This window comes from Leucoraja erinacea, chromosome 28 (genome assembly GCF_028641065.1).
Source record: "Leucoraja erinacea ecotype New England chromosome 28, Leri_hhj_1, whole genome shotgun sequence".
NCBI classification, from domain to species: Eukaryota; Metazoa; Chordata; class Chondrichthyes; order Rajiformes; family Rajidae; genus Leucoraja; species Leucoraja erinaceus.
The window spans coordinates 14,315,929-14,330,886 of NC_073404.1; the positions used below are offsets into that span (position 1 = coordinate 14,315,929).

Below are 14,958 nucleotides of genomic sequence, written 5' to 3' on the forward strand. Positions count from 1 at the left end.
TTGACATGCAAATGTTAACAGCCCAATTTTCACGTATTTAAACTGACTGAAAACAATTGTCACTGGAGGAATAGTTAAAAGACCTTATCTGCTATTTCACAAGCCACACAGGTCAATATTTCAGAACCCAACTCTTAAAATTAGGCTTCTGAATAGGCCCCTTTGTAGTGTAGATGTAGATGTAGAATCAATTTCCTTAGGCCATTAAAGTGTAAATACTCAAATTCTTCAAAATGATAAACTGTTTTAGAATTCAACAGATTTATTTGCAAATCAATGGAAAAACTTTAAAAAAGCATCATTTTCATTGCTTTAGCTACAAACAGTCAACTCCAGGTAGTTCTGAATTACTGTTTAAGGGTTATGATACAGGCATGTAGTTTAAACAAAATGCAGATGCAGGTCACTTTAATATTTAAGCAAGTGGAAAAACTGGGTAGAAAACATGACTTGCATTATATATTTGCTGACAAATCTAAATATCAGTGTATACAGTTCAAATAATGACTAAAACATGCAGGAAGACTGGTTCAGATGGAGGAAAAGCATATAATTTACAAAGTTCACGTTCAATATACATTTAAAGTACAAGTCGGTTATCCTCAGGACCTCTGTAGTTGTAAATTTTCACTGTTGGTACATTCTGGTGGAAGAAGTCTGCAGGCATTAGATTTCACCCATGGATGTTCCATCACAGCCTTGAGGGAAAGTCTCAGTACTGGATTATGGCGAAGTAATTGGCTGATTAGACTCTTTGCACCTTCTGACATGCTCGGTTGAAACTGGACTTCAACCTATAAATTTCAATATTGAACATTTTCAGTTATCAAGAGTCAAGAGAGTCAAGAGTCAATTTAATTGTCGTTTGGACCCCCAGGAATCATGCATGAATAATTATAGACTACAGATACTGGAAATTTGGATACAAATACAAAGCTAGAAACATTCAGCAAGTCGTGTAACATTTGTGGAAAGAGAAACTACAAATTGAAGACTCGAAAATAATTTAAATGCTGTCTGGCCTGCAATGTGTTTCCAGCATTTGCTATTTATATTAGAATACATTTATTATATGTTGAAATACCAACTTGGTCTTATTAATGGCATCCAAGTATTAGCTATCCCTTTACAATTTCAACCACAATAGGTCGAGGACAGATTGCCAGTGCTCCAGACATATTGCTGACATAGGCATGCCTGTAAGTAGCCTGCAAGGCATAGATGACTGACTTTTCTCAACAATTTTACGTATAACATCTCACCTTACAGATCTTTCTATATGTATCCTTATGAGTTGAAGATTCAAATGGAGGATGACCTACAAGGAACTCATAACACAGAATGCCCAAAGACCACAAGTCCACTCGCTCATCATGCATTCGTCCTTCAACCATCTCTGGAGGCAGGTAATCCAAAGTCCCACAGAACGTCTTTCTTCTGTAAGGATTTAATTTGACGTATCATGTTATGGTAAACTAATATCAAGCCCAACACAGCATTGTGACAATTTCTTCTCCCTCCACAAAGTGAGGGAGGTATCATCAGCAAGGCCAAATATCTTTGTCACTGAAGTACAGTATGACTGATCTGCCCCATACCCACCATTTCACAAGTGGGAAGAACAGGCTTTGAAAAACAAGATACCAAGGGATTTGAGGAAAGTTTGAGATGGATAGGAAATAACAGTGGACCAAAATGTTGATTACAATTCAGAAAACATGCAAAGCAGAAGGCCACAGAATGAGTAGAAAAAAGTTCTGGAAGGAATTAAACAGAAGGATGAAGGTTACTCTTTGGAAGAGAAGCTACTAGAGACCAGAGCACATGGATAATAGACGTAGTCCCCTACAACCGAGTATCCAATTATTGTAATGTATTGGAAAGGCTATACTTTGTAAAGATAAGGCAGGTGAGGAACTATTAAGCAACAGAAGTGAGTTTGGAGTAATTTCCACAGAGGTAGACTTGGAGGAGTACACATCCACTGTGCTCTCCTACATCAACTGCTGTGTGGAGACCGTCACAGTGGACAAGCAAATAAAGATGTTCCCAGACCGAAAACCCTGGATGAACAAGGAGGTTCAGAATCTGCTAAGGGCACGCAACAATGCCTTTAAATCCAGGGACACTTCTGCCTACAGTGCTGCCAGGTCGAACCTGAGCAAAGATATTAAAAAGGCCAAAGACATCCACAGGCAAAGGGTGGAAGACCACTTCAATACCACGGACACCAGAAGCATGTGGCAGGGTGTCGGACATCACTTACTACAACGTACTAAACACCTTCTTTGCCCGCTTCGAACCTGGCAACACCACCAGGAGTGGAATAACCCCGGCCATGGTGGAGGGACAGGCCTTAACACTGAGCACTCAGGAGGTACAGTGCACCCTGCGTACGATCAATCCACGCAAGGCTGCAGGCCCAGATGGGAGTCCAGGGAAGGGCACTAAAGGACTGTGCTGCACAGCTGGCGGCGGTATTCACTAGAATCTTTAATGTGTCTCTATCTCTGGCAACGCTCCCCAAGTACCTGAATGACTACCACCTGGTTGCCCTAACTCCAATACCAATGAAGTGCTTCGAAAGGCTGGTCCTCTCCCACATCAAATCCAGCATCCCTGCCTTCACTGGATTCTCATCAATTTGCATACAGGGCAAATAGATCGACAGAGGATGCCATCTCTCTGGCTCTTCACACTGTCCTGACTCACCTGGATAGACAGGGCACGTACGTAAGAATGCTCTTCATTGACTATAGCTCTGCATTCAATACGGTCATCCCCACCAAACTCCTCCAGCTAGGCCTCAGCTCACCGATATGCGATTGGATCCTGAACTTTCTGACGGAGCGACCGCAGGCAGTGAGACTGGGCCCCGCACCTGTCCTCCACTATCACCCTGAGCACCGGCACACCACAGGGCTGTGTACTAAGCCCCATGCTCTACTCCCTCTTCACTCACGACTGTGTTCCTGCATTCGACACCAACACCATTGTGAAGTTTGCAGACGACACAACAGTGATTGGGCTGATCACCAACGGTGATGAAACAGAATACAGAGCGGAGGTGCAGAACCTGGCGGACTGGTGCGCACGTAACAACTTGTCACTAAACACCTCCAAGACCAAGGAGCTGATTATTGACTTCAGGAGGTCCCATAATGGAGAATACACCCCAATCTCCATCGACGGGGAAAGTGTGGAGAGAGTGCCCAGCTTTAGGTTTCTGGGCACTCACATTTCAGAGGACCTCACATGGTCCACCAACACAGCTGCGCTGGTCAAGAAGGACATTAAAAAAGACTGGTCTGCCCCAACAGCTGCTGACAACCTTCTACCGCTGCACCACAGAGAGCATATTAACGTATGGCATCTGTGTGGTGTCTCAGCTGCACGGAGGTGGAGAGGAGAGCTCTTCAGCGCGTCGTCCACAGAGCGCAGAGGATTATTGGGACACAGCTACCAGCCTTGGAGGACATCTACCACACGGTGCCTCAGGAAGGCCGTCAGCATCCATAAAGACTCCCCATACCCTTTTAATGGACTGTTTGAACTACTTCCTTCCGGCAGACATTACAAGGCCTTCTACGCCCGAACCTCCAGACTCAGAAACAGCTTCATTCCCAGAGCTATAGCGGCTCTGAACCGGCCCTAATGAGTGCCCCCCCCATCCCCCATGGACTGTCTCCCTCAGATGGTCACGTCGCACAGTTTATTTATCTATATATCTATTTATTTATTGACTGACATCGGTTAGAAGCTGCATACCAAATCTCGTTGCACTGATGTGCAATGACAATAAAATATATTATTATTATTATTATTATTAAGAGAAAAGATGCAGAATGATGTCGCTGCAAGTATTGCAGTTGACAAATGGGTGAAGTGTTACAAGTTTAACACAGTGCCAAACAAGGATTAGAGTCCATGCCACCTAGGGAAAATCTCCTAAGAAAAATAAACTTTCCATTTTACCATGATGGAACCAAATGTAAGTAAAACTCAGGAGTGAGAACGGGCAAGCTGAGCTAAATCAACAGCTAAATCAATAATAAGCAAATCGGTGGAGATGGTCACAAGCTAGCATTTGGAAACTTAGGTTTTCCCCATAATAAATCCCCTAATTTCTTCTCAATTGACAATTCAGTATTCTGAATGAGTATTCTCACTGGGAGATGGTAAATTCACCAGACAAGAGGGGTTCAGGCTCCAAACTAATATGTGGAATTTTACATTTCCAATGGCCATTTTAAAGGATTTTATTACATCCCCAGTTAATGTCCATTTAGAGGTAAAACAGTAATGGTTTTTGACTCAATAAAGCAAATACGGAAATAATTTGGGATTTATCATATTTTTTAAAAAAAAAAGCAAATGAGACTCGCCACAAACCTTGATGAAGGAGCATGGACAGACCAACCAAAGTCAGCTATTTTCAGCTCCCCGCGAAGACCCAGGAGCAGATTCTCTGGTTTGATGTCTCTATGAATTACCTTCTTTGAATGACAATATTGCAATGCATCTGCCAGCTCCAAAATGTACTGGAATAAAGGAAACAATGAGCATCACTTCACTGCCACCTGAAGGTATTTGTGCAAAACAACTTTTTGAAAATTATAAACATGTTAAGAACACCACATAGACCAGGATAGGCAACACTCAAATATTCAGTCATCACATTGGAAATAACAGTGATTGAAGGAATGGATTGTGTACAAATATCAGAAGCAACGCGCGGAGGGTGTACATTGTGGCCATGGAGTATGACAATGCATGTGTCGAGACAAACTAGTTCCTCCAAGTCCCTTCCAAATGTCACAAACATAATTGATTCATCAACTAATTAGACTTTTGCACATTCAATTGAGCTTAATTATGAAGTTTAAATTCCAGCATTCCCATGTTCTACTATGTGAATTGGTATTTTACCCAAAAATTAACAACATAAGAAACTGAATTATTGGAATGATATTACAAATAAGAAACGCGAGTTTAAAGAATTCAATTACCGTATTTCCTGGCAATGAAGACTCACCCCCATTTTGAGTTGCTAAATTTTGAAAAAAGGCTAGAATTTCTCATGCTCAAAATAAATAAAGTAACAATTCAATATGCCCAAGGCTTTCAGAACTCCATTCTGAATGGGTGGGGAGTGGAGGGTGACGGCAGATGGAGAGATGGTGGGAAAACCGGGAGCACACCTGGACAAGTAGAATCAGTTGTGATCTTATTGAATGACAATAGACCCATTGGGTTCAGAGTTCCTTTCACAGCGTGTGGGGAGTCTTGCCCGGGTCAGCACGGGCAGGACTGTTGAGATGGAGGGAGTCGGGTATCATGCCAGCAACTCACTCACTCGCCACAGCACTCCACTCCCCTCCCCCCCAGCGGTGCTGTCCTTTTACAGCTGCTTCCCATCAGCTTCCAGAAATGAGGGATAGCCAACTCGATCTTTCTTGGCTAACAACCTAACCTTCGGCCTCCAAGATGCAGGTAAATTATTTTTGGGTAAAAAAATAGCATCTTCATTGCCGGGAAATACAGCAAGCATTGCCCTCCTGGATGAATTTCAGTTAATTCAGCTGTTCAAATACAACATCCAATGATGGTCAGTTAGTCTGCATAAATAAATGTTTATTGATTCCCACATACCGTGGCACTCCTCTGTTCACTGAAGCAGCCACATTTCTGCAGCGCTTTGTACAACTCTCCTCCAGGAGCATACTCCAACATTAGGTATATTTTTTTACGATCATGGAAATAGTTGTACAGCCGTAGGACATTTGGATGCCTGAAATTAAGGAAAAGCGCATTAGATTGCTATTTAAAAAACACCAATCAACTCTGGCCTGTTTCAGGAGACACTCACTTGCCAGTTCGCCATCGATCAAATACAAATCCCCACTGTAAGCAATTTGACGGGTGATTTAAAAAAAAAGAGTAACTCAGTGGATCAGGCCACATTTATGGAGACCAAGGATAGGTGATGTTTTGGGTCAGGACTGTTCTTCAGATGCAGGTAATAATTTTGGCTCAATTAACTTTGCCAGTTTTACAGGTTTTATCTTCAAAGGCAATGAAACATCCAGTGTACAGAAACTCAAAAACTAACAATTTATTTCCAGTTTTGGTACTACAATTCAAAAACACAAATACACAAATAATTATTTTTCCAGATGTAGCTAGAACAAGGGGTCTCAAATTCACCAATGATGCCAAGACATTTTACTCTTCATTTGCAAATGCTTTCAAAAGTACATTTTGGAAATAATGTTCAAATCCTTACATTTTAGGTTCAAACAAGTAAATCTGCTAATTCCATCCAGCAGAGGATGGAATTAGCAGATTTTGAATAATTATGAGGCATGGAATGGAACTGAGTGGGTAAATGGAGTTAATAGTTCACAATTAATTGCATGGCAAAATACAGCAGAGGGGTCTGAACGCCAACTGCTAACCAATATTTCCAAATCGCACTTGAGAAATCTGGATGTAAGGAAAGCCTAAAGATGGGAAGGGATTAAAAAAAAGACAATTTACCTGAGATGAGATTGAATTTCAATCTCTCTTCGGAGTTGATGTTCAACATTTTCGCTCTCAAGCTGGGACTTGAAAAGCACTTTCAGTGCCAGAATAAACCTTGATTCCCGATCACGAGCCAAGTACACATTCCCAAATTTTCCTTCCCAAGAGGGCATCCGATGTCAAGTTCTCTCAAACACCACCAATTTCTGAAAGTCCAAATATTTCTTTTAAATCCAAAATAAAAACGTACTGACACTCAGATAAGAAAATACAATAAACGGAGGGAAGAGATAAAAACAAGAGGCTTTGCAGTGAGGCACCTATCAACAGTGACCAATGGAAAGCGGGATTAATACATCACATGATTGGGAATCTCAGAATGTGGGGACTTTCATCCCATTTTAATCTTTATCTATGCAGTTGGATACTATTACATAGGAGCGCACGAAATTCTCATATTTAGCACGACTCGTCACTATAGGAAGAAGACCTTCTGAGCAGTGAATGCGCATCAGCAATTAACACTTCTATCCGGACTATTACATCAAGTACGGCTGTGCAATCAGTTCAATGTATAGGCACAGCATTGTATGGGTTGATCCACAAAATTGCTCAAATGTGGTATATTCCATGGGGATTCGATTCCCATACGTGTTATTTTCAATCGACTTTTGATCAGTTAAAGTTTCCCAACACCAACGGACCACCATTAATATGTAGGGTAAAGACTGACAAACATCTTCGACAAACACTGCCTTGACACGGTTCATCTAAAGAACATGTCAGTTTTATACACCAACCTACAATAAATGCATGTCCATATGATAGCTTGGAACAGTTGCTCCAACAAATAGTTGGACCCTTTGGCCCAATAAATACGAAGGTCATCGGTCCGTTGAATAATTGATCATTTTCCCCTTTTTTCCCCTCAGACACTTAAATGTAGGGGGAAATCTGCTTTTGTAAAAAAAAAAAAAAATCGGAGGGATTTTAAAAACAGCTGTGTTACAGTTGTACAAGATAATTGGGCAGCACAGTGACGCAGTCTTAATTTGCTGCCATATAGCGGCAGAGTGCCGGGTTCTTTCCTGAATACGGGCGCTGTCTGTACGGAGTTTGTTCGTTCTCCCCGTGACCTGCATGGATTTTCTCTGGGAGCTCCGGTTACCGCCCACACTAGGTTTGTATAGGAAGGAACTACATGTGCTGGTTATACACCGAAGATTTGTAGATTAGTTGGGCTGGTATAATTGTCCCTAGTGTATGTGCGTGTGTGTAGGATAGTATTAGTGGCGGTGGTGGGGGCGAACGAAGGGCCTGTTTCCGCGCTGTATCTCTAAAGTTTAGAGCAAACTAACGTGTATGTTCCTGTGCTACGACAGAACCTGTTATTATAGCCCATCGCACAGAATGTGTTAAGAGCTTGCTGCGGGCCGGATGTGGCCCACGGGCCATAGTTTGGAGACCCCTAATTTAGCCTGCAGGCTACAGGAATTACACTGCAGCATTACTATTGAAATTGCTTCTATGAAACGGGTTGCGATGGTTGGCGGCAATAGGTATGTGCTGGAAAGGCAAGAATGACGGATCACCTGTGGTTTTGAAGAAGAAAGACACTATGCAAAGCTTGATAAGTACATTGAAGAAAATAGGAGATGTATTCCAAATTGCAATATCTCAGTAAACGACAAACTGCTGGAGTAACTCAGCGGGACAAGCAGCATCTCTGGAGAGAAGCAATGGGTTGAGACCCTTCTTCAGTTTGCAAGACCTCACGTCCTTTGGACAAACCAATTTACATAGCACTAATTCAACTGCTTTCAGAAGTGCAGATCCAGCAGAGAGATCACACCTCAATACAAGATTAACTGTAATACTTACTTAACCACCACCTGCTGGGTTTCAGGTGCTGTTGCTACGTTCTGATCTCCAGATCCCAAAGCTACAGAAAAATTGTAAAGACATGCATCAGATTATTTTGTTCTTGTGTTCTATAAACAGTGTTCCAGATTGAGAAGTATTTTTTTGTACCGAGTAATACGACAATGGAACACCCCATTCACTCCAGCTCATCCATGTCAACCACCTACTCAAGTTCCAGTTGCCACATTTGGTCCATATTTCTCTAAACCTTTCCTATCCTTGTGCTTTCCCAAATGTATTTAAAAAATTGTTATTGTGCCTGGTCCAACTATTTCCTCTGGTAGCTTATCCATCTACTCACCACCCTCTGTCTCAAAAATTCTGCCCCTCAGATTCCAATTAAATCTTTCCTCTCTCACTTGAAACCTATCCCCTCTAATTCTTGACTCACTAACCCCGGGAAAAGACTGAGTGCATTCATCCTCCCTATGTCCCTCGTGGTTTTATAAATCTCAAAGATCAGCCCTCAACATCCTACATTCCAAGGTATGGATAAGAGTAGGATATGGGCATGAATGGTATGATGAGCAGAGTATGCAAGGCCATGGAAGCACAGATAGATATACAGGAGTCTGATGCGCCACATTTGAAGTATTGAGTTCAGTTTTTGTCACCCCACTCTTGGAAGAATGTCTATAAGATGGAAAGAGTGCAAGAAGACGAGGATGTTGCCACCCAAGGGACTGAGCAATAAGGGGAGATTGTGCAAGCTAGGAGTTTGTTTCTTGGAGCACAGGAGTCTTAAGGGGTGATTTTATGGAGGTGTACAAAATCATGACTGGAATTTATTAATTGCACAGAATGCACAGAATCATGTACCCAGGGTAAAGGAATCACAGTGCATGCTTAAGGTGTGAGGGGAAAGATTTCATTGAAACCCAAGGAGCAACTTTTTACATTCGGATGGGGTGGGTGGGGAGGAAGATATGAAATAAGCTGGCAGTGGAGGTAGTTGAGGCAGGTACAATAACATTCAAAAGACACTTGGACTTGGATAGGAAAGGTTTAGAGGGATGTGGCCAAACGCAGGTGACTAGATTGGATGGGACATCTTGGCATGGATGAGTTGGGCTGAACGGCCTTCTTCCGTGCTGTATGACTTTATGCAAGCCTTCATCGGCCAAGACGTGGAATACAAGAACATGAAGATCACAGTATGACTTTATAAAACTTGGCTTCGGCCATAATTGGAGTACTATATGCAATTCTGTTCTCGATATTATTGGAAGAACATGATGGAACTGAAGAAGGTGCAGATATGCCAGGATGTGGATTGGGTTGAAATGTTTCAGTGACGAGATCCCGAGCTTTATCAGCTTTAATTGATGCGGGGGAGCGGGAAGAAGAAAGGAAGAGGAGGAGCCAGAAGGAGAGCTGGGAAGGGGAGGAGACAGCAAGGACTACCGGAAATTGGAGAAGTCAATGTTCAAGCCGCTGGGGGTAGAACATTGCCCCAGCGGCTTGAAAATTGACTTCTCCAATTTCCGGTAACCCTTGCTGCCCTCTGACTCCTCCTCTTCATTTCTTCTTCCCGCCCCCCCACCCTGCATCAGTCTGAAGTATGGTTTTGGCCCGAAACGTGGCCTATTTCCTTCGCTCCATAGATGCTGCGGCACCCTCTGAGTTTCTCCAGCACTTTTGTCTACCTTCGATTTTCCAGCATCTGCGGTTCCTTCTTGAACATCAGCTTTAATTCACAATTCAGCTTTGTTGGGAATAATTGTACACTAAAATCAATTAATACTTGAACCAGGAATATAAAAACACTGCCCTAATAGCAACAATTCACTAATCTGTATGTGGTTCCGGCATTGAACCGTAGTTAAGAGTAACCATGCTATTTTAGAAAAAACGGGGGGGGGGGGGAAAGTAACTAAGAGAATTATTCGTACATCAGTGGTAAGGAAACTCATGAAAATTATAATGAAAGAAAGAACAGAGAACCAGGAAGAGAAAAATAGAACGAACTGCACCCTTCTGCATTAATGAAAGAAAAATCACATGTGACTAATTTTTCAAGGTACTTTGAAAATACAACAGGTAGAATAGATAGCAAGCAAAGTGGATGTTGGCGAGTTATAATTCCAGATGGCTTTTGATAAAAAAAACACACAGATTGCTAAACAACTTTAAAGCACATGGAAGCGAGTAATAGAGTGATACAGCGTGGAAACAGGTCCTTCAGCCCAACATGTCCCAGCTACCTAGATCCATCTGCCTGGGCTTGGTCCATATCCCTCCAAACCTGTCCTGTCCATGTACCTGCCTAACTATTTCTTCAATGTTGGGATAGTCCCAGCCTCAATTACATCCTCTGGCAGCTTGTTCCATACACCCACCACCCTTTGTGTGAAAAAGTATTCCTATTAGATTTCTATTAAATATTCCATTTGGAATATTTTGGACCAAGAAACCAAGAACCCCTTCACCTTAAACCTATGTCCTCTGGTTCTCAATTCACTCTACTCTGGGCAAGAGACTGTGCATCTACCCAATCCATTCCTCTCATAATTGTATACACCTCTATAAGATCACCCCTCATCCTCCTGCGCTCCAAGGAATAGAGTCCCAGCCTACTCAACCTCTCCCAATAGCTCAGACCCTCTAGTCCTGGCAACATCCTCGTAAATCTTATCTGTACCCTTTCCAGCTGGACATCTTTTCTATGAGATATTATTGGCCAGATTATAATATAATTGACTAATATTGATTTCATTCAAACAAGGACCACGAGATTGTTGAGGATTTATATAGGCATGGAAAGTTGAAAAACAAGGTTGAAAAAACGTGCCACAAAGGGCCCATAGCTTCTAATATCATCAGAACTCCCACACACTTTAGCATGCTCTCCCATGTTGACACTGCATACCTGTTGCCAGTGGTACGACAGTAGAAGCTTTGGACATGTTTCTCAAAGGCAATATGGAAGACGATGCAGAAATGCACGATCCGCTCAACTGTTTCTTCAAATACTTTGGACTACCCAACCTGATCGAAGTCAGTGTCTGTGGAAGGGAGGAGAGCGAACTTACTGAAGTAGCTCCATAAGAACACCGATCCCAATGTCCACACATCACACCACCTCCCACTATCCTCCAGCCCCTTACTCACTGCCCCCCACCCCCCACCAGTCTCATTCCCCGACCCGCTCGCCAGTGCTCTAGTCTTCCTCTGCACCCCACTCCATTCATCTCCCGGCTCCCAGCCCGCCTCCCCTCACAGTAAAGGCCCACTCCCTCACCTGAGTGAGGCCCGGTGCCTGCGGGTCGTGGTTCTCCTTGGAGGTCATTGATTCCGGGGCGAAGCGCCAAGCTCCAGGCTCGGCTCCTCTCCGCAGGTGGCGCACCTCGATACCTCGATGTATATATCGGTAACTCCCTCCCTCCCTCCCTCCCCCTCTCTCTCTCTCTCTCACCTCTTCCACCGCTCGAGCTCCGACCGTTGCCCCGCTTCAGTTCAAACCCGGACAGCCGTCTCCTAATTGGCTCGCTACAAAGTCTAAAAGCCGCCGCCATTGGCCAATTGTAACGGCATATCCGATTGGATAACCCGATCGTGTTGGCGATTGGCTCGTGTGTGTGCGTGTGTGCGACCAAGCCACCAATCAGCTGGCGCGCCTCGGGCTCCCGCGTCTCCATCAAAGATACGACAGGAGCTCCTCGAGTAACTTTGGTCTCCATTAACCGGGATAGTTAACAAGTGCTGCAGCAACTCGGTTGTTTCCACATTTCGTTCAATTCATCAAGATCATGGCGCATGTTCTATCATGGCTCAAATTTTCAGCTCGGTTTCCATTACTATTTACTACCTAGATAATCCAGTGGTTTTGAATCAACTGGTTGTGAGCCAATAATATGATAATTTGGACAATATTACAATAATAATATTGTTGGTTGATGGCGTCAATCAGAGATGCTTCCTCACACATCACAAGACAACATCTGTTCTTGACCATTCCCATTTCTCATCCACATGCACAGCAATGTTATCAGAAATCTAAGTTAATTTCCCCTTGCACCTGTTGACTATTAAAGTGTCAGATTGCATTTGATAAGGTCCCACAGGAGATTAGTGGGCAAAATTAGGGCACATGGTATTGGGGGTAGAGTGCTGACATGGATAAAGAAGTGGTTGGCAGACAGGAAACATAGAGTAGGGATTTAAGGGTCCCTTTCGGAATGGCAGGCAGTGACTAGTCGGGTATCGCAAGGCTCGGTGCAGGGACCGCAGCTATTTACAATATACATCAATGATTTGGATGAAGGGATTCAAAGTAACATTAGCAAATTTGCAGATGACACAAAATTGGGTGGCAGTGTGAACTGTGAGGAAAATGCTATGAGAATGCACGGTGACTTGGACAGGTTGGGGGAGTGGGCAGATGCATGGCAGATTAAGTTTAACGCGGATAAATGTGAGGTTATCCGCTTTGGTAGCAAAAACAGAACACTATTTAAATTGCATCAAGTTGGGAAAAGGGGAAGTACAACGGGATCTGGGGGTCCTTGTTCATCAGTCTATGAAATTAAGCATTTAAGAAGGAACTGCAGATGCTGGAAAATCGAAGGTACACAAAAATGCTGGAGAAACTCAGCGGGAGCAGCAGCATCTATGGAGCGAAGGAAATAGGCAACGTTTCGGGCGGAAACACTTCTTCAGACTGAAAGTAAGCATGCAGGTACAGCAGGCAGTGAAGAAAGCGAATGGCATGTTGGACTTTATAACAAGAGGAATCGAATATTGGAGCAAAGAGGGTCTTCTGCATTTGTACAGAGCCTAATGAGACCACACCTGGAGTATTGTGTGCAGTTTTGGTCCCCTAATTTGCGGAAAGACATTCTTGCTATTGAGGGAGTGCAGCGTAGGTTTACAAGTTTAATTCCCGGGATGGCGGGACTGTCATATGCTGAGAGAATGGAGCAGCTGGGCTTGTATACTCTGGAGTTTAGAAGGATGAGAGGAATATCTCATTGAAACATATAAGATTGTTAAGGGTTTGGACACACTAGAGGCAGGAAACATGCTCCTGATGTTGGGGGAGTCCAGAACCAGGGGCCACAGTTTAAGAATGAGTAAGCCATTTAGAACGGAGACGAGGAAACACTTTTTCCTCACAGAGAGTGGCGAGTCTGTGGAATTCTCTGCCTCGGAGGGCGGTGGAGGCAGGTTCTCTGGATGCTTTCAAGAGCTAGATAGGGCTCTTAAAAAAAATCGGAATCAGGGGATATGGGGATAAGGCAGGAACGGGGTACTGATTGTGGATGACAGCTGGGTCCATATACCTCTTAGGCATGATATCAGCAAGACACGTCTCTCGTGTTCGAAGATCCATGAAGTTGAGGTGCATCCAAAATTGCTGCATGTCCTATTGAAAATTCCAATCAATTCTTTGCTTGCTAGCCTACATCATTCCTCAGTTAAAGCATCTTGAGACTTGGCCCATGACTAGTGGTGTACCTCAGGGGTCAGTGTTGGCCCCATTGTTGTTTGTCAGTTATATTAATGATTTGGATGAGAATGTACAAGGCCTGGTTAGTAAATTTGCAGATGATGCTAAAATAAGTGATATTGTAGACAGTAAATAGTCAAGAATAATAACAGGATATTGATCAGCTGAGAAGTGTGCAGAAGAACAGCAAATGCAGTTTGATTCAAATGATGAGGTTGCTTTTTGGGAAGTCAAACCAAAAGTAGGACATTCTCAATGAACGCTGGCCTTCATCAGTCAGGGGATTGAGTATAGAAGTTAGGACATTGTATCAGAGAGTAAAACACAAAGTGCTAGAGTAACCCAGCGGGCCAGGTAGCCTCCCTGGAGGACATGGATAGTCAATATTGAGTCGGGACACATCTCCAAACTCAAAATAAAATTAATACCCGTTTCTACACTTCCTCCCTCACATCCATCATGGACCCTATCAGCCCTTCTCAGCGAGAGTGATTGATATCCACCTCCTCTAACCTCAAAAAAACATGCAACATTATGTTACACCTAAACACAATGTCAGTGATGCTCCACTTGGAGGACTGCATTGGTGGTTGTCTCCATTCACAGCACAGCGAACATCCAAGGCACAAATTTAAGGTGTGTTGTGAAAAAGACTGCCTACATAAGGAGAAATAAACCTTGGCCAATGTGAGGCTTGGAATTAATTGGTCTTTCTTTTAATGGTACTGATGCTGGAATTTGGGAAATTTATGATCTTACTAATCCTTGCCACCATTATCCAGCTTCTGTTAAATCATTATTTATTGTACTTGCATCCCCTGCAAGTTTTGCATTGCTCTTGTGAGTCGTGAAGTGCATATAGAGTTACTCGCTGCACCACAAGTTTAATTGAAAGGGACAGTTGAACAAAATCTATATAACTAATGTTCATTAACTTAAAAAAAAAAGCAAGAAACAGTTGATTCACCTTTAAACTGAAGATAAAAGTTGATCCATATTAAAGCTAACTACAGTGGTCAGGTTTCCAAATAATGCATTTTGAACTGAACATTTAAAAAATT

The 14,958-nt window shown here is 43.0% G+C and overlaps 1 protein-coding gene across 1 annotated transcript; it reads right to left on the minus strand.

The window, feature by feature from the left end:
• Positions 1 to 239: 239 nt before the first annotated feature.
• LOC129710666 (aurora kinase B-like) lies at positions 240 to 11,855 on the minus strand. Its single transcript, XM_055657820.1, is given in 9 exon segments — positions 240 to 794; positions 1,263 to 1,437; positions 4,393 to 4,541; positions 5,653 to 5,791; positions 6,541 to 6,685; positions 6,688 to 6,731; positions 8,407 to 8,467; positions 11,318 to 11,453; positions 11,690 to 11,855. Coding segments are annotated over 9 exon segments (1,089 nt in total). The 5' UTR covers positions 11,738 to 11,855; the 3' UTR covers positions 240 to 602.
• Positions 11,856 to 14,958: the final 3,103 nt, after the last annotated feature.